General features: G+C 38.3%; 1 protein-coding gene across 1 annotated transcript in view; it reads right to left on the bottom strand.

Annotated features, from left to right (window-relative positions):
• The window catches only part of SEMA3E (semaphorin 3E), a 220,585-nt gene that overhangs the window by 109,114 nt on the left and 86,479 nt on the right, over positions 1-24,992 (bottom strand). The window contains exon 2 of the mRNA XM_025181682.3: positions 9,575-9,735. Within this exon, the coding sequence (XP_025037467.2) occupies positions 9,575-9,735 (161 nt within the window). The remainder of the gene's footprint in view (positions 1-9,574; positions 9,736-24,992) is intronic.

Here is a 24,992-nt window from a genome sequence, read left to right as displayed (position 1 = left end):
CCCTGTTGGATTGGGTTAAAACATGGGTGAGGAACCTAAGGGCCAGATGCGGCCCCTGGCCTGCCTGGTTGTGGCCCCCCAGGGTTCAGGGTCCCTGCTCCAGCACTGGGGAGCCTATAATGGTGCTCCAGTCCCCCCATTTCTCACTTGCGTGAGGGCCTTGATTGATTTTTCAGTGAGTTAGTGGCCCCCGACCCAAACAAGGTCAGTTAAAAGATTCACCCCTTTGAATGTACAGTTTTGGTTGCTACAATCTATACAGTAATATTTTATAGTGTTTTCTAGTATTCCAATTTTCAAAACAGTTATTAAGCTAAATACTCCAATTTTTGCCAAAAAGTTCCTGACTACACATTTAATTTCTCCTGCAGTAGAACTGGTGGTTTTCTCCATCAGATAGTGAAAGAAATTCAATATTTGTCCTCCGAATTGAAGGAAAATCTATTTGCCAAAGCATTTTGTATTAATTGAATACAACTGTACCCACTTAATATATAAATATTTTAAACACTTTCCCACTGAACACCAATTTGCTCCCACTTAAGTATATGAAAATGTAGCTATTAATCTCACTGGAGGCACAATGAGCTATTTAGTGTCACTTATTGTCAGCAAGGCCAAATATCACAAGTGGCTTTTCAGCCAACCTATGTTATGGAATTTTGTTTCATTCTACTATGTATTGATGAAAAAATACGAGAAAAAATTAATAGGGTGGATTAGCCTGATGATTTAACCTCTAGGCACTCCAAGAACTGAAAAAAAAAGTCTCCACTTAGGGTGATACCACTTTCCAGCTCAAGAAAAATAAGATTTCTGCTTGGAAATTCACCGATAATAAAAAAAAGATGAGTGGGAAGTGACTGTTAACATTAAGCCCACACATCTACACAACCGATTTCATGACTGGACGCAACCACATCAGCCACCAAATCAGAGGCTCATTTAACTGCACATCCACTAATGTGATCAATGTCATCAAATGCCAACAGTGCTCCACTGCAATGTATATTGGCCAAACTGGATAGTTTCTACGGGAAAGAGTAATGGACACAAATCAAATATCCGAAAAGGCAATACACAAAAACCTGTTGGAGAACACTTTAATATGCCTAGATACTCATTAATGTATCTCCGAGTTACCATGTTGTTCCAGGCCAATTCCACAACCCAGTTATACAGGGAAGGATTGGAACTTAACTTCACTTACAAGTTTAATTCTTATGCAAATGGTATGAGCAGGGACGTCGGCTGGCTCGCATACTACCTTCCACATCCTAATGACTTAACCAACCAAACAAACAATGGAGGTACCAATTGTTCTTATCAGCCTCTTGTAACTACTTGAACAATCTACTCACTTTCTTTTTTTTTCCTCCTCCCCCCACTTCCGCCTTTTCCCTTATTTATTCTTGGATCTGGAATTCTAATACTCCAGTCATCTGAAGAAGTGTGTTGCACCCACGAAAGCTCATGATATCATCTACATGTTTTGTTAGTCTTTAAGGTGCTACTAGACTATTTGTAGTTTTTTAATTTTTTTCCTGTTATAGACTAACTCAGTTACCCCTTTGAAGCTTGTTAACATTAAGGTTTGTCAATATTCCACTCAGAGATTATTTTATCTGCAAAATCTTTTAAATTAATGTTTTGTAACTTAGGGTATGTCTACACTAGCCACCCTAGTTTGGACTAGGGTGGCTAATGTAGTCATTCAAACTTGAAAATGAAGCCTGGGATTTAAATATTTTGGGCTTCATATGCATGTTCCCAGGCGCCGCCATTTTTAAATGCCCGATAGTTCGAACTATCTGTCCGCGGCTAAATGCGGCATGGGCTAGGTAGTTTGAAATAAAGCTCCTAATTTGAACAACTATTACTCCTCATTGCAGGTAGTTCGAACTACCGGGCATTTAAAAATGGCGGCACCCAGGAACATGCAAATGAAGCCTGGGATATTTAAATCCCGGGCTTCATTTGCAAGTTCGAATGACTTCATTAGCCACCCTAGTCTGAACTAGGGTGGCTAGTGTAGACATACCATTAGATGCCTAAATTCCTTTGTGGATATAGTCCTGTCACTTTAAATACCTACATCCAAAAGATAAGCCCTAAGAATCCCTTCTCAGGAACTTCTAAGATACCTCAGTTTCCACCAGCAAAACTTCCAATATCTGCTGACAGGAATGTGCAAAGCTGCAGAAATTCTGATACCCACATTTAATCAGAATTAACTCCTGATTGGATCCCTCAAATAGACATTCCCGAGCCTATCTAGAATGTAGGACCCAAGGGAGGAGGTATTTTTAAACAAAACAAAGCCAAACGAGGTAGCATTCTTAAACCCAAAGATCATTCACTTTCACCTAGGATGTAGATAAGAACATAAGAACAGCCGTACTGGGTCAGACCAAAGGTCCATCTAGCCCAGTATCCTGTCTGCCAACAGTGGCCAGCACCAGGTGCCCCAGAGAGGGTGGACCGAAGACAATGATCAAGCAACTTGTCTCCTGCCATCCCTTTCCAGCCTCTAACAGACAGAGGTCAAGGACACCATTTTATACCCTGGCTAATAGCCTTTTATGGACCTAACCTCCTTGAAATTATCTAGCTTCTCTTTAAACTCTATTATAGTCCTAGCCTTCACAGCCTCCTCTGGCAAGAAGTTCCACAGATTGACTACACGCTGTGTGAAAAAGAACTTTCTTTTATTAGTTTTAAACCTGCTACCCATCAATTTCCTTTTGGTGTCCTCTAGTTCTTCCAATTAGGGAACTAATAAATAACTTTTCTTTATCCGCCCTCTACACACCACTCATGACTTTATATACCTCTATCATATCCCACCTCAGTCTCCTCTTTTCTAAACTGAAAAGTCCCAGTCTCTTTAACCGCTCCTCATATGGGACCTGTTCCAAACCCATAATCATTTTAGTTGCCCTTTTCTGAACCCTTTCCAAGGCCAAAATATCTTTTTTGAAGTGAGGAGACCACATCTGTACACAGTATTCAAGATGTGGGCATACCATAGTTTTATACAGGGGCAGTAAGATATTCTGGGTCTTATTTTCTATCCCTTTCTTAATAATTCCTAGCATCCTATTTGCCGTTTTGACCGCTGCTGCACACTGTGTGGAAGTTTTCAGAGAACTGTCCACAATAACTCCAAGATCTCTTTCCTGGTTTGTCGTAGCCAAATTAGCCCCCATCATACTGTATGTATAGTTGGGGTTATTTTTCCTGATGTGCATTACTTTACACTTATCCACATTACATTTCATTTGCCATTTTGTTGCCCAATCACTCAGTTTGGTGAGATCTTCTTGGAGTCCCTCACAGTCTGCTTCAGTCTTGACTATCCTAAACAGTTTGGTATCATCTGCAAACTTTACCACCTCACTGCTTACCCCTTTCTCCAGATCATTTATGAATAAGTTGAACAGAACTGGTCCCAGGACTGACCCTTGGGGGACACCACTAGTTACCCCTCTCCATTCTGAAAATTTGCCATTTATTCCTACCCTTTGTTTCCTGTCTTTTAACCAGTTCTCAGTCCAAGAAAGGACCTTACCTCTTATCCCATGGTCATGTAATTTATACAAGAGCCTTTGGTGAAGGACCTTGTCAAAGGCTTTCTGAAAATCTAAGTATATTATATCTACTGGATCCCCCTTGTCCACATGTTTGTTAACCCCTTCAAAGAATTCTAAGGCTGTGTCTACATTGGCACCCCTTTCCGGAAAAGGGATGCTAATGAGACCAGTCGGAATTGCAAATTCCGCGGGGGATTTAAATATCCCCCACAGCATTTGCATGAACATGGCTGCCGCTTTTTTCCGGCTCGGGGTTTTGCCGGAGAAAAGCGCTAGACTAGACAGGATCTTGCGGAAAATAAGCCCTTTTCCGGAAGATCCCTTATTGAAAGTAGGAATAAGGGATCTTGCGGAAAAGGGCTTATTTTTCGCAAGATCCCGTCTAGACTGGCGCTTTTCTCCGGCAAAACCCCAAGCTGGAAAAAAGCAGCAGCCATGTTCATGCAAATGCTGTGGGGGATATTTAAATCCCCCGCAGAATTTGCAATTCCAAAGTGTCTCATTAGCATCCCTTTTACGGAAAAGGGTGCCAGTGTAGACACAGCCTACTAGATTAGTAAGACAGGATTTCCCTTTACAGAAACCATGTTGACTTTTGTCCAACAAATTATGTTCTTCTACATGCTTCACAACTTTATTCTTTACTATTGTTTCGACTAATTTGCCCGGTACAGAAGTTAGACTTACCAGTCTATAACTGCCCGGATTGCCTCTAGAGTCCTTTTTAAATATTGGTGTTGGTGATCAATTCAATTCCTGCTCTGCCTGACTTACAGCTGTGATTTCAATGCAGGTTCTCTAGCCTACCTGGTGAGTGTCCTAACTATCAGGATATGGAATATTAAATAGTTGTCTGGCAAACGAGAGACTGATTCTATACCCAACGTTTAGGGCACTCACCTGGAATGTAGGAGAGCCAGATTCTAGGCATTGTTAGAATGATCATAAGTAGATACAACAAATAGGAATAATTTTAACATTGTATATTCCTATGCACATGTTGAATTATTTTATTTAATATTGCTAATGGAGGTTGCATTTGCACTGCATGCTAAGCCAGAAACTAATTGGTTGGAAATAGTAGCCTTTATCCCTGTGCATGTTATTTTTCTGGGTGTTAACATTTTTAACTTTATATACGATGATGGCAGCCTTAACTCTGAATTGGGTCTATGCCAGGATAGAAATCACTTGGCATGCTGGCAATAGCTGTATTTGGGAATTTTCTCCAGAGCATCTAAGCTGGAATAACATTATACTAACACACACTTTATTGGGCTTCATGCTTGACCTTTTGTTTGGACAGAATTAGTCAATAAACCTTCACTACTATGAGTCACCATCTGAAGCATATTTGTACATTGCATCTTCAGTAATGTTTTACTTCTAGCACATTATTTTTCATCTCTAAGGAGCCCTAGGTGCATGATTCTGTCTACTAAAAGTGAGCTGAAAAGGTAGGAAAAGCCTACTTTAAATATAGGAATAAGTACTTGGAATGGTAAAGTTTCATGGATAGCTGGGCTAAATTCACACCTGATGTAACTAAAGGAATGATTCTGAGCAAGTTCAAGCAGAGGGAATATTTTTAATTAGAGTTGAAACCAAACTTAGTGCCTCAGAATATCTCCCTCACTTCTTCCAAAAGGGAAGGTTGTATTTCTAGGTTAGGTCAGTTTGGGGAAAGATTCATGCAGTTTAAGGTCAGTTAGCCCTGGTCTACACTAGGACTTTTTTCAAAATAATCCCTTCCTCCCTCCCCCCCCCCCCGAAGTTGAATTTATAAGCAGGCTGCCCATACTACCAAGCCCATTATTTTAAATCTGTATTCCTGCTCTTCATCAGGAGTAATGCTAATTCAGAAATTGTTGCTTCAAAATAACAGTAGTGTGGACACTCTGGTGCCACTATTTCAAAATAATTACTCCCCAGAGTAATTTGAACTAATTACTCCCCAGTGATTTCTGGGCTTCTAAGTCCGAGATAGCACATCCACATTAATTGAGCCTGCCTCGGACTAATTTCAAGTCTTCCCCATAGTGTGGACACTCTAGTTCAAATTTTTTAAATCAAGAGTTATTAAGTCAAATTTAGTAATTCCGAAATACTTTCCTTGTGTAGACATGGCCTTAGGGTCATATGCGGAAGGCCTCAGAAGGTATAGAGAGGCATCCGAATCTATGTATTGGTTTACTAATTAGTCCTGTGAACTTATTGACATGAACTTTCCCACTTCTCAGATCATTGCGTCCAACCTCCCCCCACTCACATTCTCTTCCTCCCCACCCCACAGAATACCACAACATTCTCCCAACCAGGTCCAGCACACTACAGTAGCACCACTGCAATCTTTAGTATTCCAGATTATGTCTGTAGAATACAAAAACCATTTTTACAAGTTTATAAGTGAGAAAACTATAGTGTGTGATCTGTAAGTAGAACTCACTCCTGAAACCAAGGCCTCTTTATGCTAGCTATTGCACATACCCATTAGAAGAGAAACACCAGTTACAGTGAGTTTCTAATCCAAATAGGTAAAACAGAGAAAGGATGGGAGAAAGGAAGTATCATCCCTATTTTATAGATGGAGAATTGAAGTACAGAGAGATTAAATGACTTGCCTAAGGTCACATGGGAAGTCTACAGTTTGCTGGGGCAGAATCAAGGTCTCTTATACTTTAGTCACAGGACTGCTTCCTGAGAGCTTGCCATTGATTTTAATTGTATTGATTCTTTAAATGCTGTAAAACAGGGGTGGGGATAACCTGTGGCATGCCAGCTGGATGCAGTTTGACAGGATTAGTCCTTGGAAAGCCACCAGACACTTTTTGTTTACCTGAGCGTTCACTGGCACGGCTACTTGCAGCTCCCAGTGGCTGCTGTTTGTTGTTCCTGGCCAATAGGAGCGGAAGGAAGTGGTGGCCCAGCCTTCATCACTTCCTGCAGCTCCCATTGGTTGGGAATGTTGAATCACTGACACTTAAGAGCTGTGAGTGGCCATAGCTGTGGATGCTTGGGTAAACAAAGCATCTGGTGGCCCACCAGAGGCTAACCTTGGTGAATCTTGTCTATCCTATTGGCTGGAGGTTTCCCACTCCTGATGTAAAAGATGCCCAGGACAATAAATGAAGATATTTTTAATGATATAAGAAACAGAAATTCATACATAATCATCTACCAATACAAAAGTGCTCTGTACTGCAGCCTTTTGTTTGAAATTTGGTGGTGTGACGAATTCAAACTCAAACAAAATAGATGTCTTTCAAATGCAGAGTACATACCTCAAATTCTCCATCAACTGAGTTATTTTAGATTTGCTGGATTATTTTGGCAGTAAACAAACACAAAATTAAATTTACATCCACCCAATATTTTATTGATTTTCTCAAAGGAGCTCCTAATGGTCTCATCATAGCTGAATATTCTATGGAATTCTTTATTATTTTCTGACAGATGGGATACATCTGTAATGAAAAGGGTTTTTGTTTTGCGTTTTAAACTATGTCTACATAATCCCATGTCTCAGATTTAAGGTCAGAGGCAATAAAAACTCTCTTTATATTCCAAGATGTGGAGACATGGGGAGCACTGTAACAAAGTTCTTCCACAAATTTGTAAGGCTACCAAAGGCAAAAGGATATTTATGAAATGTGATCCTTAATTACTAGCTTTACAACACCTCTGTGCTGCTTCTGGAAATGTGTCTCTGTTACTGAAGGTAGAACTGAAATACATACATTTGTGTTTCCTCTTTTTCCCCTCATGGTATCAGTTTGGAATAGTAATTATACTCTGGTTTATAACCGTGTCTCAGATTAACTCAATGAGTGTTTGCAATATGAAAGAAAAGTTCAAATGGTTAATTAATGTACCATTAATTACAGCTTGATGATATCCCTTTGTAGAAATGCATGAAACAGAACATGCAAACTTCACTCTAAGGGTGTGTCTACACAGCAGCATTATTTCAAAACAATAGGTATTATTCCAAAAAAACAATGTGAGTGTCTACACAGCAATTCTCTTATTTTGAAATTAATCCAAAATAATGGACGGCTTATTTTGACTTCTGTAAACCTCATTCCATGAGAAATAATGACTATTCTGAAATAGTTAGTTCAGAATAGCAGTATTGTAGATACTCCACTGCTGCTATTTCAAAATAGCTCCTCTCCAGGACCATTCAAAAGTAATTACTCCCTAGAGGCTCCTGGGGCTAATTATGAGGCTTCCGTGTAGTGTAGACATGCTATTTTGAAATAAGCTATTTAGGAGTATTTCTTCCAGAATAGTTTATTTTGAAATAAATGTGCCATGTAGACAGCCTACATTTCAAATATGAAAAGGTCTAATGAAATGCTTTCCGTCTATATTTTTGCTGATAAAATTTTTGGACTTAGTCAAAGTTTCTCTACTCTGCTCACTGCTCTCGATTCTATTTCGGACTGGATTTTTGCAACACCTGCTAGGATAAGCAAGAGGAGAATCCAAAGAGCTCATGAAAATTGATTTCTGAGAGGCCAAGCCCAGTGAAACCGTGTTTCCAAATTCAGTCAGGCTCCACTTATTTCAATTTTTGATCCTTCACATATCATTTAAAAAGTTGCTACTAAGTTGATATACTCTGCGCACAGGCCTCTCGACAGAGGGTGGAGAGTAAATGGCTGAACTTTCTTTTAAAGTCACTGGAATTAGAACCTTGAACCTACTTTCGTCACAGGATTTAAGGAATTTCTACCAAATAAAAGGATAATTAATGCCTGTCTTACAGTGGAAGAGTCAGGATCTGTGCTTTGTGGAATCCCAACATTCAAGATAATACACAGCCTCTTGAGTATTATCATCAGCTGTTGACTGCTTATGGGACAGTATACTATGGAAATAAGTTAAAGATATTTTCCTAATGGGTTTTATTTATTTATTTTGAAGATAATTTGATGGTAGTGAAAATGGCAAAAATCTTATATCCACAGACCAACTGAGTGAGGTAGGGACTGGAGACTTGTCCTTACACTACTCTGTCAATGTTCTTCCAGTCTGAGCCTCAGGGTGCAGAAAGGAGTAAGTCTCCAGACCCGTTCATTGGCAGGCTTCTCCATGTAGAATGCCAGTGTTACTATCAGCAATGATTTTGTAACTTGCAAACCTTTCCAATAGAGACCACCATGTTTTCTCCCATATACCATTGAACAAATGATATTAACATTCAGCCACTTCTCACTTGGATTGGTTTTGAGCCAGTGACTTAAAAGGACAGGGGCAATTTGAAATGTAGGCAGTAGACATGAATTAATATTCTTTCAGGTCCCTGAGGGTATTTCTACACTAGCCCCCTAGTTCAAACTAGGGTGGCTAATGTTGGCATTCGAACTTGCAAATGAAGCCCGGGATTTAAATATCCTGGGCTTCATTTGCATGTTCCCAGATGGGTGCCATTTTTAAATCCCCTTAGTTTGAACTGACTGCCCGCGGCTACACCTCATTGCAGGAAGAGTAACAGTCAATACGAACAAAGGACTTCATTCTGATTAACTTCTGACTGCCGCGTGTAGCCGCGGGCAGTCAGTTGGAAGTAAGTTGTCACAAATACCCTGATAATTTATGTACTTTTGTGGTTTTTTAAATGCTTTCCCTTTCCCTGTTGCTGTGGGAAAGATACACACAAGAAAGAGGGAAAAGATAACCACGTGAGGGAAATAGTTATATCAACTGTAAACCAAATGCTGTCAAATGCATGAAATAAACAAGCTGAAACAGAGTGAGAAATATTTATTTCCACCAATCTCTTTCCATTCAAATTATCTTGGATATTAATTTCATTAAAAAATTAAGAGAAATTTCATTTTTAAGTTGGTGTTCCTTTAAATATGAAAACATCCTCTATCCCATTTCCTATCACTTGAGCCATCCCAAAACCCCCCGCCCTTGAAAGTTATTGACATGCAGAATCACATGGCATATGCTATTTTATGTTACTTCACCTCTCTGTAGTTCTCGCTGACTTGGTCCAAGCTGAGGGAATACACAAGGTTCCTTCCTCCCACAAACAGTCGCTCTTGGTATTCATCTAGTAGCATTGTGTGAAGACCAAGGTATCCAGATGGGCTATGAAAGACTGATGTCCTGTTTAAATCCCAGAGCTCTGAAATACAATCAGTGGGCATAATAAATACCAACAGGATAGTTTCAAAACCTTGTTTTCATGTTTTTGTATGGAAAAAGGTAAAAGCTTTTTTGGGACATTGTGATATTCTTAATCTTGTAAACTCCTAATAAGAAAGAGTCTCAGAAAACCTGGGGAAAATTTCAGATCTCTCCCAATTTCCTGAAGACCTGGAAGTGTGTTTTTACATTGCAAAATTTGTGCTCACTCATGAGACAGAAAAAAAAATACTCTTCAGCATTTCAGAAAAGGGAAACAACCCTTTAGAACATAAACTACAGATGACAAAAGGGGCATGAATCAATGGAAAGTCATTTGGCACAAAATCAGACTCTGGTGGATAAATTCTTCCAGCCTTTACTCCCAACCTGCACAATGCTGCATGTCTGTTGAACCCACAATGACAAGTAAGTCTATTATGAGTCATTTCTTGTTTGTTTGTTTTTTCCTACTGAAGGTCCAATTCATTCTTCATTGCATTCAACGGGGATTTTGCAACTGAAATCAACAAGAGCAAGACACATCCAGCATCCTGTATGTCTACCTTCACAAAGACAACTAGAGATTTTCAGTTTCTGTCCCATGGTCAGTTGACCTCTTGGGTGGGAGGGAGGCTGAGACTGCTTCATAGACATCCATATTTATAGGCATCCATATGTAAAGATTAGGACCTCTGGGGCCAAATTCACCCCTGGTGTAACTTTTTTAATTTAAATTTGTTCCCAATGTCTAAATGTGTCTATTGTGGACGTCCAGAAGACATGTATACCCTTCCAGATCCCACTCTCATGAATGAAAACAGCCCTAAAGAAATAATGGATGGACTCCAAAAATAAAAAAGGTGAGGTGCAAAATATTTGTGAAACATGCTGGAGGAAACTTGTGTGAAGTCAATAGGTACTTCAGGAGTGTCAATGACAGCAAGAATTTCATCTATAAGGTTATAAGATGGACCACACACTGGTAGCTCAGCACAAGAAATCCTTAGGCAATCAGCAGAGCCTCCCACTTGGTGGCTGGATCTGCTCAATATGAGAATTCAATTAGGATCCTTCTGTTGTTTTCACAGAAGCTACTACAGGTACATACCATGTGAGGTTCTGAGAGGAGCCCACTACCCTTGATCAGACAGCACAGATGCCAGAGTAAAACTGCTTCCCTTCTCCCCATAACCTGTACCTCACACAGGTCTATAGAAATTTAAAAGATACCCCATTTGGAGGGGAAAGACAGTTTCAAGAGACTCTATTGTTTAATACAGAGGACTGGAAATAAAGCCTGTTAGCTTCCAATCCCACCCTTAGGCGAGTCAGAACCTCAATGTGTCTCAGCTTTCCTCGCGCTAAGATTAGTAGAATGCTGTTTAGCTATTTCAGGCAGTGTCATTAGCTCATTGACAGCTTTAGATCAAAAGTATCATATAAATGCATCATTACTGAAGGAACAGTAGTTCGCTGCTTCCTCAGGGCAGACAAAGAAATGATTGTTTCAATATTTGCACATTCCTAAATTAACTCTGTCAGTTCACCTACCAACCAAAGGCTTAGAACAACTATAGGCTCTTAGAATATATTTCATAAAAGGCCTACAGTATCTGAAACTGAACAAAATGTGCCAATTCCCTGCTCATTGTTTCCATGCCCTGTCCAATTCTGTGCGTCTATCCTTTGCCATCCAGAAACACATTGGCAGATATTCAACTCAATCTCGCTTGCCAAGTTCCTTCTTATAACAAACACACTTCTATTAACTGATTCCGATTATGCTCTCTTCTATGGGAAGATAATGATAAATGATAGATATGGTGCTGGGCCTCCTTCTCATCTTTTTTTGTGAGCCATTCCAGGCTGTATACCCTATGGTTAATTTCGGCTTTGTTTTACTGCTCATTTCCCAAATAGTGTTTATTCTTCCACATTTCCAGGGATTGTGCTAGAACAAATATTTCCACCCATTAGAAGAATGAATTTGGAAAGTATTTGATTATGGCATTCCACAATTTTTAAATGAAAACGCTTTTTTTTTTCTTTCAGCAAAATATGCTTGATGTTCTAAATACAGAATGCTTCTTAAAGGTGGTCTTTTTTTAAGTGCACAGCCAACTGCCACTTCAACCTAATAATTGGTATTATACTCAATCCTCCCAGTGCAGATCCTCTAAGAAGGCTTCTGTTGTTAACCATAAAAACTGCTCATTCCTTGTTCCAGTCTGTACTTTGTAAAGGAGGGTGACAAAACTACACAGGTTCATTGCTTTGTATAGCATTATATCACAACCCCACAAGTCTAGGGCTCACTTCTTTTCCCTTCCCAAAAAATCTTCAGTCCCTTCTTGAAATTTTTGTAGAAATACAATCTTACCTCCCTCATTACTTAACTCTGCAGCACATTCTTCTGGTGAAGATGCTTTCCAGATGTGAGACATTGACAAATGATTCTGACATGCTGAACAAGATGAGTATGCAAGGTGATGCTCTCAGCCCTGCTTCATAACTAGAGGTAGCACTTAGGGTTGCCCATGTGTCTTAAACAATAATGTAATAGATTCTATAATGTAAGCTGTGATGGCCATGTAATGTGAGCAGAGAATCTGAAGGACATTTTATTTGTTTAACTATTAGTTTAGCTATAGACTACAAATAATATAGCTAGCCAGCTTTGGCAGGAACCTGGCAAAACACCAACACATATTTATTCATTTAAATTTTTGCTACCTGCTGCACAAGTGAATTCCAAAATTTGCTTACTCCTCCTGCCAAAAAGAAACATATGAAAAGGGGAGCGAGCAAGTGAGTGAGAGAGAGACTTGCAACACAAATGATTATAGGATGAATCAAAAATTCCTTCTGGATAAGACTCATAAGACACCCTTCAAATTTTAGGGCAGCAACTATGAGTGGTTTTAATAATAAAGTGCATCTAGTCCTCAAGCCAATAAAAGTCAGCTAGTTTTGCTGGACATGTCATTCTTCTCAATTGGATGGTAACAGTAAAATCAGCCAGCATTCCTGCCCTTCATCCTGAAACCACCAGGACTTCAGAGTAGATGATTATACACAGCAACCATAAATAGTAATCCATCACCAAAATAAAAATATCAGCTTACAAGTGCTTGGATCAGTCTGACAAGGTTGAGACCCTTAACTGGCAATATTCCATATAAAATTGATAACAGGAGGCACAGTTTTTTCTTTCTGGGAAATACAGAATCTTGGCCACTGACCATGAGTTAGTATGCTACTAATGTCATTCTGCCTCCCTGACCTATCCATAATCTTCAAAGAGATCCTGCTTTCAAACACTGCAGATGAACACTTGAAGCGGCAGCACAATGGTATTTATTGGACTCAGAATAGCTATCCTGTTGCCTAAAAAGCATATCAAAGGAGGAAAAGTTTGGTCATTTTCTTCCCCAACCCCTACACTGTCACCTCAACCAATGTACTAAAAAAGGCAGAATGAATCACACACAGAGAAAAAAGAAATCACTTATGAAGTTCCCGCTGAAAGTTATCACTATTTTTCCACAGATAAAATGAACCTATATATTTTTTAGTCTGTGATGCTTAAATTTTCAGCTAACATGAAAAAAGGGAAAATAGAAGTAAATCATTGTCAGAGAGTGAAGTGCAGAGTTATATTATAATATGCAGCCATTTTAATCCACAATATGGCCACCAGACTCCTCAGGAATTTGATAGAGTAATAAACAGAAAACAATTTCCTAAGTGCTACAAGATATGTCCTTTTCAGATACACTCCGTAACTGGGATAATATAAGCTCACTTTCTTGGCATCCAGGATTTAACTCTTCCTATTCATGAATGCGACTCAGAAGTTAATGGTCAGGTAATATGTAAATTTGAGAAGATACTTCACCTTTCAGTTACCTTTTACTGAACCTGGGGGAGGAGGATTGAAATCCTGGCCTGATTGATGTCTCTGTGTGTTTTGTCTATGACTTCAATGTAGCTAGAATTTTCTCTAGCTCTATTATGACCAATAAGGAAAGGATAGTAACAAACTAAAAGAACTCAGTCAACTGTGACCATTCACAATATGTAACTCTTCTTGGTTATCATAGAGTTACAACATTGAACGTTACTGGTAGAAACGGTCACTACATTAGTTGTAACCTCAGATACTTGTGAACCTACAATGTGTATAGACTAAAAGGAGACACATGACTCAATCTCTTCTTTTCAACAGCAACTGATCCTGGCTAAGAATCTCTCTTTGGAGACTATTTGTCCAGTCAAAAGGGATAGATCGTTAGTGTCCATGGATTATCCTTCCCTTGGTGGAATCAACTTTCTTCTAGACACTTCTTTGGGATTTGTGGATTTGAACATGAAGCTTCCAGTCAGAGTACAGCAAACATCATAGGGAAAAATAATCCTACAAACACCCACAACTCTAAATACTGATCTGTCTTTATTTGTCTGTACAAACTGTGCTTCATAAAAATTTCTGAAATTAAATAATGTGATTATTGTACTTTTGGATGGCCTAAGTGCCTTATGGAGTACAGACTTCTTTCCTTAACTTTTTATAATATTGGACAAAATTATTGCTGGAGTGATCCTATTCATGTAACAGATTGCTGGCAATTTGGTTGTTTGCAAATATTCAATAGAATTCAAAAGCCTTTAAAAACACAAGATGCAATTACATCATTAAACTTATTAGAATGTGTCCTGATTTTATTAAGTAACTGTTCATGCTTAAAAAATGTTCTTTCACCTTTTTTCTTCTAAGTGTTTAATTTGTGTTCCTTAGTTATCCTAGATCATATTCAGCTGGTGACACTTTCACTGATCTATTTTTTCTTTGTCTTATGCAATGAAAATATAAAACATTACTTGCAAGCCCATTCTATATAGAATGACTATTACATATACTCCTAGAGGAACAAAGTGTATGCCGACACAGAACTGTGGAATAAAGTCCCCCCTTCATAGCTTTACTCTAAAGTATATGTCCCATTAAAAATAAAAACATAGAACCATTAAATGGGCTTTAGCACACAAAGGTTTTATAATTTAGTCTAATATAGATGATGGTCCAAGAAATATTTTCTAGTCTTCAGTTATATTTCAGTCTTTTTCTAAAAGAAATTAAATATTGCTATTTTGTTACTTAACATCAATTCACTATGATGATGAAAACTTAACGGAAAAAATGGGGCTAACGGATTCTTTTCAAGCCAGATGAAAGCATTTTCAGTATTTGTTTTTTCAATGGATGATAAAGATGTTGAAGTAATGCATATTTTAAATAAGGGACAGTATAACACATTTGTAATAAATTTTTGATGAGCACCCATGTTCCTATTCATTCTATTCAGTGTTAAAGTGAGATTATCTTGTGTGACTATATTGACATCTTTAGAATAATAAAACTATGATGACGGGGAAAAAAAGATCAGATATGTTCTTTTGAAATCCACATAATGAAAAGGCATATATCTGATTCTGATCTCTTTGGTTCTATTGCAAATCAGGAATAATTTACTGAAGTAAACTGAGGTACAGTGGTGCAGAACTGGTGTAAGTGAGGTAAAGAGACATGCCATGATCTTAAAAAAACAGAGAAAATCAGAAGCAAAAGTATGTTTTGTCAAACTATTTGTACAACTTGGAAGGAAATCCCATGTTCCAATCTGACATTGTCAATGTTTGTGAAAATGCAAAAACTTGTAAATTGGGTCCCTAACTGAGGAGGTGGATAGATAAGCAGATGAAAAGGTGTAAGATCAAACAAAAAAAATAATCATGGGAGAAATGGTGGTCCACAGAATTGGGAGTGTTGCTGCTGATTACAGTGGGGCCAGAATTATCCCCCCACCCCCAGATCTTGGTAATTTCAGAGAAAGAAAAATGTCAGTTGTGCACAGTGTAACAAGATAAACCACATTTTATATGCAACAGTTTGACCATAAGACCAGTGCTTGTGTAAATCGCTGCATGTCCATTGAACTCACCAGCTCTAAAGCTAGCCCTGCAATTTCATATTTTGTTTTCCAGAACTCACTGCTTGTTTTAAATTAGGCTAAAATCCTATGCCCAGCTAGCAGTTCTTTAGGCTGAATGCTTGTGAACTATCCAGGGGGAGGAATCCTCATCCTCATGCAGTGAAGAGGCAGAGAAGTCTCTCCACACCTTGTATTACAGCTCTAACTCCATGTCCTCAGTTGCCCCACATGTTCCCTGTACATCAGTACCCAAAGAATCCCTATACTACTGGCCTTTATGCCACGAAGATGTGTGCACCTTTCATGCAATCACATCAAATGCTGCTACCTTGTGACACAGTCATTACCTGCTTGCAGACTGTAATCTCTTTGGAACATCAGCCTGTCTTCCTACATGCCACAGAACTGCCTCTCAGGCATTTGAATGCTGTTTCTGACATTGTTCACATTGGTATTAAACCACTATAACTTACAGTTCATTCCTGCCTTCTGACAGACAGACAATGGAGTCTTTCCATTGACTTCAGTGGGCTTTGGAACTGACCCATGAATCAACGGACAGTGGAAAAGAATCAGATATAACAATAATAATAATAATAATCTTTATCCGTGACTCCTGTGTGTCCTCCAGACTGGAGGAATAGGAGAGGTTCTATTTCTTAAAATAAAATAGGGAGGGAATCTTCACAATTCGAATCAATAGATTGTTTTTAAAGTGTGATTTTTTCCCCCCAGAACATGCTATTGGCATTCAAAGCCAGCATCGGATTGGCCAGCCAGCTTTACCTCTTTGTTAGTGTGGTTTTAAAATCAAGATTCCTGTAGTGATTCCATGCTTTCTTCCAATTAGCTGGATGTTTCCTGTGCAGTGACAGATTATTAGTCCACAATATCTCACTCCATTTTTGGACTAATTTCAGTGTGGACTAATTTCAGTGTAAATGCTGGCAAGCGATCAAACCAACACTCTATAACTACAACATCTACATTGATCATCCAGGAATATATCCTCCAAAGATATTTTGGGACTGCACAAAGTACCTCTTCTCACAAAACATGTACCTCTTCCCGCCTCCAACCAATCCCCATGTTGGTTATCGTTGTATTTTAAACATATGGCTGTGGAATGAAATATTTAAGTATTGAAGGAGAATATGGGCAGACTCTTAGCTGGTGTAAATCTGAATACAATCATTTACCGTACACCAGCAGAGATACTGATTCAGGGTATTTGGTCCTAGTCCAAGATCCAGATGTTCTCTTGGGAGCAATCCTTAACTTCAATAGGACTTTGGTCTCCTATTCAGCAGAATTGCACAAAGTTTTTGGGGGACCAGCAGTGAAATCTGGAAATGGCATTCCCCCCAACCCTCCACATGTGTGTTTAGCGAGTGATCCTGTACTGCACCCACCACACAGTAGTAACTCAGCTCCTGTCCCATGGGACTGGGCCCTGTTCCCAACAATGCCACTTGGTGTGTGGGGTCACAGGCTCCTCATGTTTGGTCTGGTCACTCCTCTGCTATGGAGTAGGGGCCATTGGACCAAACCTGAGTGTCCCTGTGATCTCTCATGCCAGGCTATGACTTGGGTGCATTCTCAAAGAACAGTCCAGAGCAAACTGTCACTTCCTTGCCTAGGCAGACATGCTTTTCCACATGGGTTTTTCTCTCCTTACTCAGGAAAATTCCTCACTGACTTCAACAGTTAATGACAGTTACCTATTTTGTGAAGCACTTTCAGATGTATAAATGATCAACATTACATATGATCTAGGCATTTATTATTATTTAGTCCATGTTTTCTCTCCAGGGAAGATTGACACTGCTGCAATCACTCTTCTGGAGTTTGATTTAGTGAATATAATAAAGACCTGGTAAATCGAATTCAGAGATTGCTCCTGTTGGCAGCCGGAACTCCTGCTCCTGCTTTTGCTCCTTTTGGCCTCCCACAGTGGGGATGGCTAGGAAACTCAAATCAAGATAAGTGATTCCAGCTATGTAATTAACATTGCTGGAGTTGCATATCTTGATATGACCTTCCCCTTTAGTGTATGCCTGTCCATAGTAGTAGTAATAGAAGTTTTTCCTATGCAGAGTAGGGATCGCCATACCATTAATTCCTCAGGGTTATTCGTAAAAAGGAGTTTAAATGCAAATATAAAGTGAAAATCTTTGTATTTTATTGTTCCACTGTGGTGGAGAACCATCTGAAATAGTCCTGTAGAACATTATTCTATCAAGCAAAGCCTTTTTTAAAAAAAATTATAAAATTTTATGGCACCATTTTAATTGAGTGAATCTAATAAAAATAAGTTAAAATGTCTTTAATTATATTTAATTTTGTAATAGTTTAACAGTTGAAAGAGAAGATTTATAAATATCTCTCTGTTTTAGAAGCTACATATGGTTCAAATAAGTACAGCACTTTTCTGATCAAACACAGACAGATCGGCCTCTTGAGGTCTTGATTTATTAAGGTGCACTTCTCACTACATGCTTATTACCAGTCTAGCAGTTGTAGAATTCTTCCTATGGAGAAATCCAATGTTTTGACAGGAAGAATATCTGGTGCTTTCATTTAAAATAAAGATGCCAAATAAGTCAGTGTTTTATACTCGTCAAAACTACTGTTAAATTGAATTTCCTTTGAAAGGATGGATAAAAATAATCTATCCCAAGTGATTTTCATGGGGGCATACACTCTTGGACGGGATGGCATGTGATTGACAGCATAAGCAATGATATCTGGAACCATCAACATGATAAAAAACAGAAGGGAAGAGAAAAGAGGCATTGTGAGGAAAGCAAAAAAAGTGGGCAAACTGAGAAGTAAAGAAATGAAAGACGAAAAGAGATTTTCAGCTTAGCTTCTGTGCCAAATCAATTATCCGTGGCAGATGCAATGTCCAATATAATATTCTATAGGTGAGATTAAAAAAAAGTTCGATGCCACAGACCCTAGAATAAGGCTAAGTGTTTTAGTGGACATAATATCTATAAATATAAAGTAAATAACCGGCACCATGTGCCATCAATATTTTGATTCCCCTGGCATCTGCTCTTCCAAATTCAACAAAATAATCATGTTCAGATGATCCAGTTTAGAGTACTATGAAATAGGCTAAAATCATAGCTGTTGCAAATAATTGACTTCAATGGAGTGAGACTGATTTTCACCAACTCTAGTTTGGTGCCATGTTTTTATCTCTTTGGCTACACTTTCTGTCTTGATCCTGCCTTCCTGAAATGTCCAGAACCCCCTATGGCTTTTAATGGGAATCTGAATGCACAAGAAATACATACATCAAGGCCTGTTTTTAGGTTCAATTTAATTAGATAGTTTTCTTTGTTGAATAAAGGCAGATGAAGACGCTTACATCATACATTTTTAAAAGGATGAATCTATACCAATGTACATTTAAATACAAGCTAAATGTAAACCCCTTTGCGTGATACATGTTTGTAATCATAAAGGTCTTTTTAAATCATAAGAAAAGCATTATACAACAAAAACTTTCCTTAAGAAACTCTTTCTTCTCTGATTTGTTTTCCCAGATTTTCCTCACATGTACCTAATTATCTGCAAAGTACTACAAAAGTTAAAAATCTTGAGAGAGAGAAAAGTGGGCAAAACTTTTTTGTGAATAACTAGGGATAACCTTGAAACCTTTCTATATGTCGATAATACTATGCAAATATTAGAGTCAAGACAACGGAGACTTTTAAAATACTTCTGCTATTTGACTTTGACACTGCAGATCGTGACAAAGTTAATGTTAGCTAAACTAACTGGAAAAGGTATGTCAACATTAGGCAGCTATTAGTGGCCATATAACAATTATGAATTATATAAAGCACTATACAGGTTCCCTAAAGCCTTCACAAATGATTACACACATTTTTATTTACACATTTTCTGTTCTTCTACTTCTGGTATGCATGGAAAAGCAGGGAACAAAAGCTACAATATGTCCAAAGTATACCTACCCATGCTTTACTTGCTGAAAGGTCAGCTCCAGTTAAAAACAGTTTGGGCTCCCTTACACAATTTTTAAAGGTTTGTTCCAAACTGGGCATATGTTTGAAATAATCTAGGTTTCCACCACTAGTCTTCAGTGTAATAAATGTGGGGTAAGAATTTTCTAAAACATCTAAGACATTTAACAGTACAAGTCCAATTGCATTTCACTTGAATTTGTGTTCTTATGAATTCACCCTTGCCCCAAGACGAATAAAATGAAATGTCTGGAGTAGAAATGGAGAGCCTTTCTAAATTAATACTACATATTTGTATGCCCTCATCCCACCTAGTAGCAACCAGAAAGAAAGTAAGAGAAACACAGTTTCAGAATTACCCTATCCTGTTTAATTTTATAATCTGTATATAAAATTAAAAGTGCACTTTCAGTGTTCCTTCACACTTCAATCTTCGCTGCGTCTGTATACAAAGAAATCATTGTTTTAAAATATTTGTGTTTTATGTTAAGAGCAGAATTGCAATGATATTATTGTGTCAGTGCCCTCTGTTGTTACAGATGATTTTATGCTAGGTAGAGCATAAAATATGTACCTGGGTGGCCTTTAAAATAATCATTTTTCTTAAGGGCTTCTGTTTTACAACCCACAGTGGCTACAGGAACAGAGCAGCAGCATTGCAACTTTATTATTATATTTTATATTGTAGTAATGCTTAGAGGCCCTAAATTAAGGTCTGGTCACATTCCATCTTCAAGGTGCTGCACAATTATAACAAGGGACAATCCCTGTCTTGGAGAGTTTACAATCTGAAGAGAGGAGATGGGGAAAAAAGTGGGCAAAAAGAAGTGTTATCTCCATTATATAGCTGGGACAGTGAAACACAGAGACTACATCTACACTACAAGGTTTTTGCGCAAAACCCGGCAGATCGTCCACACCTCAAGCAAGAAAATCAACAGAACAGAGGGCTTTTGCTGGTAGAGGATTCCTCTCTCCACGAGGAATAATTCCTTTTTGCGCTATAGCTCTTGTGGAAAAAGGCAGGTGTGGATGCTCCAGAGGGAGTTTTGTGAAAGAAATCCCTATCGGAAAAAGCACAGGTGCTCTGAGAGCTTTCTTGTGCAAGAGTGTCCATGCAGTGTGGATGCTCTCTTGTGCAAAAGCACATCACTTTTGCGATGCGCTTTGAGGTGTGGACGTGTTTTGGCTTCTTCTGCAAAAACCCTACAGTGTAGACGAAGCTAGAGAGAAAAGGGGTCTTATGCAAAGCTCTCTGAAGTTAATGGAGTCTTTCCATTATCTTCAATGGGCTATGGATTAGGCCAAAAGTAACTTGCCCAAGGTCATTCTGTAAACCTATGGAAGGGCAGGAAATTGGAACCCTCCTGTGCTGAGTCCCTGTTCAGAGTCTTAACAACAAGACCAGCTTGTTGCTCTTTGATCTTGCTTTTAAGTAAACACTCCCAACTTAATATACTGTCAGTAAATTAAAAACATCCTTTACAGCGCTAGAGATTATTATTTCTAGTATTATTCTCCTATGGTAGAAACAGGGAATATATCTGAAAGCTTAATTATCCCTAAAGCCAGAATCAACTTTTGAGGTGTCACCACTATACATTTAGCTAATATGCATGTCTTGTTAAAAGTAATATTATGCTAAGAATGAGAAAAATGGAACACACTATGGAAAAATAACTTGTAAAAACTAGTGGGTTTTTTTTCCTCATTATTATAAATTGGATAGTGTATGATTCCTGTCAAGTATGCTCACTAAAACTGCAAAGTGCTTGAGTATCTCCTCACTAGCTTCAGGGTGAATAGAAAACAGTTCCACAGTGAAATTAGAGTTAATTGTTTTAAGCTTATATTTGCCAAATGCAGTTATACACTGATCTAGCAACATTTGACATAAGAGGTAAACTGAAACTCATATTTTGCACAGATTTATAACCACTGGATGATATGAGGGTCTATTAAGTTTATAATTCATGATAAATATTGCTCCGGTATTTTATACTGTGAGATGCAATTATTCATCTCTTATGTTATGAAACAGATGTAAAATATACTTCATGTATTGTATGAATTAGCTTGACATTGAATAATATATTTATCTAAACTGTCACAAGTAAGAATCCTTAACTTGGGGATGAACAGTTCATACACATGCATTATTTAACAGAAAGCTATTTAATTGTTTATGTTGTACTCCATTAATATTTTAGATGACAATGTTACATTCAAGTAGTTCTGCCATTTGTTAGGGGAGATTTTCCCTTTATTTAAGATGTTAGGAGTTGGGAACATTGTTATGTTTTTGGGCATGGGGTTGCTGGTAATATTCTGCAGAATGAAGTATAGTGTGAAAGGAGCTTGAAATAATTTCACTAGGGAGGTGAATAAAAAACAGTAAAAACACAGGCTAAATGTCTTTGACTTTAAATAATTTTCCCAATGCATTTGGTCCTATTTGTGCAACTACTATTCACACTGGTGTGTAAACTGTTGCTGACTTCCATAAGATGATTTGCCTGGGTATGTTCTTCTGCGGGAGGCAGGTAAAATTTGTTTTAACTGCTAAGAATTATAAGAGGTGGCAGAATTCATGCTGCTATCAGTGTTTCATCTCCCTTTGATGGGGCGAGTCCATTCCCCCCACCCCCTACTTGATATATGAATGAGTGCTGGTAAGGTAGTGTCAGGATTGGGGAAGTTCAACATACTTTTCTAAAGCAAAAGAGTTACCTTCTGCTCTGGTAAAATGGTTTAACAATCTAGGTGCAGTCATCAGCCACATGACTGCTATTACTTGTCACCTAAGGACTATAAGGTCTATACAATTGTAGCTAATTGGCATTGCCAGATTTGCCTGTTTGGGGGGGGTATGCTCATTTATTATGTTTAGTTTTCGGGGACAGGGGTGATAATTCGATCAGTGTGCCGCTTGTGTTACTTGTGTTCTCTAATATGGTTATCTGAAAGTGGCATTTAGGGTATTGATTTTGCATCACTGGCTGGACTTATCTCCTTCATGTCAAACAATGATGAGACCAGAGTGATATCTACAAACTACACACTGTCCATTTCCCAAGGCAGTTCTAACAGAGTTCTGAGGAAAACACTGTGGAGCCCACAGAATATGTAGATTAATATTGTAATTTGTTATGCATATTATAACTACCAATATGAGCTATTTTACAATAATATTCTGTTTTATGAACAGGGCAACTTGCCACCTCAAACAACATTATCAAAAACAAAAAGCAAATTAACGAGAATATAAATATAGGACCAGCAAAAAGGGTCCAGTCTTTCAAAGGATCATGGGACAAATTTCAATCTGGGGAAAGTAGCTTCTGTTCGATTGACTCTAAACACACCAGAGCTGAGTTTTGCCAGAAAAGCAGCCCCAGTGGCTCTATGTTGCGGGAAAAAAGGTCATTTTAAAAAGTTGTCACATTTTCTGTGTGACGTCAGCCGCAGTGTAGGTGTTACCATGAATAACTACCTATTGTGCTGCACAAGTGTGCCATCTCTTCTCTATCTGATAGTTACCTTTTCACTCCATCCTTGGCAATTAACATCTTGTTCTTACATGGCCTTCATTACTATCTGAACATCTCTCTAGAAAGAAAAAGAGCCAGTTATATCCATCTCTCTTGCTCTTCTCTGGCAGCAGGTAGGGATATATTAATTGATTCAATTACAGATATTAGTTTCTTCTGCATCAATAATGCAACTATCTTGCAACATCTAATATTTTGACATTTGCAAAATATCTCCATATAGCCAAAATATGTCAACATCTTGGACAAGTTGCTAAATTGCTTCTATCCTATACTTTTGAGGATGGTTAGGGGAATGTGAAAAGAGATGTCCTTTGAGAGGATTGGGTAGGGTTTTTTTTGTATATATATTTTTGGCAGGTTCATATTGTTCAGGAGGTGGCTTACTGCGGGGCAGCAATGTTGTGGATTGATTTGTTGTCTCGGATTATAGCACATAGAGTTTTGGATAGTGCTTTGAAATTATCAATGCAGCTAAAGTTTCAAGTAATTCTACCTGCCATTATGCCATTTCCCACCCTTCCTCCTCTGCTATTTCACATTCCAGTGACAAGCATTTATAAATCCACATACTGCAATATAAGCAAGAGCCCTTTAAAGCAAATTGTGCCTCTTGAAATACCCATCCTCTATGTCAAGCGAGTTTCAGCAAAGACACGCAAGGAATCTCTTTTTTGTTAAATATTTACTTTATCTCCCTTTTTACATTCTGATGTCAGAGTGGGTTTGTTTAAAGACTTTAAGTAGCATTCAAAAAATAAGAGGATCATATCTCCAGATTAGTGCTGTAAAGAACTCAAAAGCTTTACCACACAAGGGCTCTTGTGAGTATTTTCTTTAAGGGTGATTCTTGTGGAGTCATTCTCATCCATCTCCCACCACTCCAGGTGAAACACAGTAATCACTGAATTTCACCCTCAAGCCACACATTTTGTAAGATTTCATTTCTGATGCAAAATAATCCATTACACCAGGTACTCTTGAACCTTTGCCTGTATTTCCTTGAATCTTGATGGGTCTTTAGGGGTGTGGGGGAAGATACATGATCATGTTTTAGGTTCTATGCCAAGTCCAGAAAAACAGGTCAGTTTGTCTGCCTGGTGGCTGTGATTCATTTTTAATTTTTCATACAGTTCTACTTCCCCTTTTGTAGGGATGAGATCATATTTGCTGAGGATGGTGGCATGAAGATTGTATGGCTGCAGTATATAGCATAAATTGCACCTCTGTGTAATCTGCTAAATTAAAAAAAAAAAGGACCAGATCCTGATCTGGTGTGAATTGTCATGGCTCTATTGGCACTAAGGCAGTTACACTGATTTGTACCAGCTGAGAACCTAACCCCTGATTCACTGTCAATTTTGTTATGTTTTTATGATCTTTGAAGCACAAATTACATAAAGTGCTCTCCAGCTTCAGGAACCAGAGGATACAATGCCAAAAGCTATTCCAGCATCTGATGAAGCCATTAGAGCTAATCAAACAATTTTGTAATAAATTAAAATATTGTTTATGCATAATCCAATCTTACCCAATTTGGCATGACCAAAATGGGAATTATGAGTGTGCTAAAGCATTTTTTTCTTTTCTTTTAATTGCAGAGCATATAAAGAGAATCATATGTTAAATCAGCAATTGGAGAATTAGGCCACATTATATCTGTTCCAAGGCCTCAAACCTACAAAAACATCTACATAGGCAAACCTGGACTTG

Source organism: Pelodiscus sinensis, chromosome 1 (assembly GCF_052426305.1).
Source record: "Pelodiscus sinensis isolate ZL-2025 chromosome 1, ASM5242630v1, whole genome shotgun sequence".
NCBI lineage: Eukaryota > Metazoa > Chordata > Testudines > Trionychidae > Pelodiscus > Pelodiscus sinensis.
Note: the sequence above shows the minus strand (reverse complement) of the source record. Positions and strands in the feature narration are given on the sequence as shown.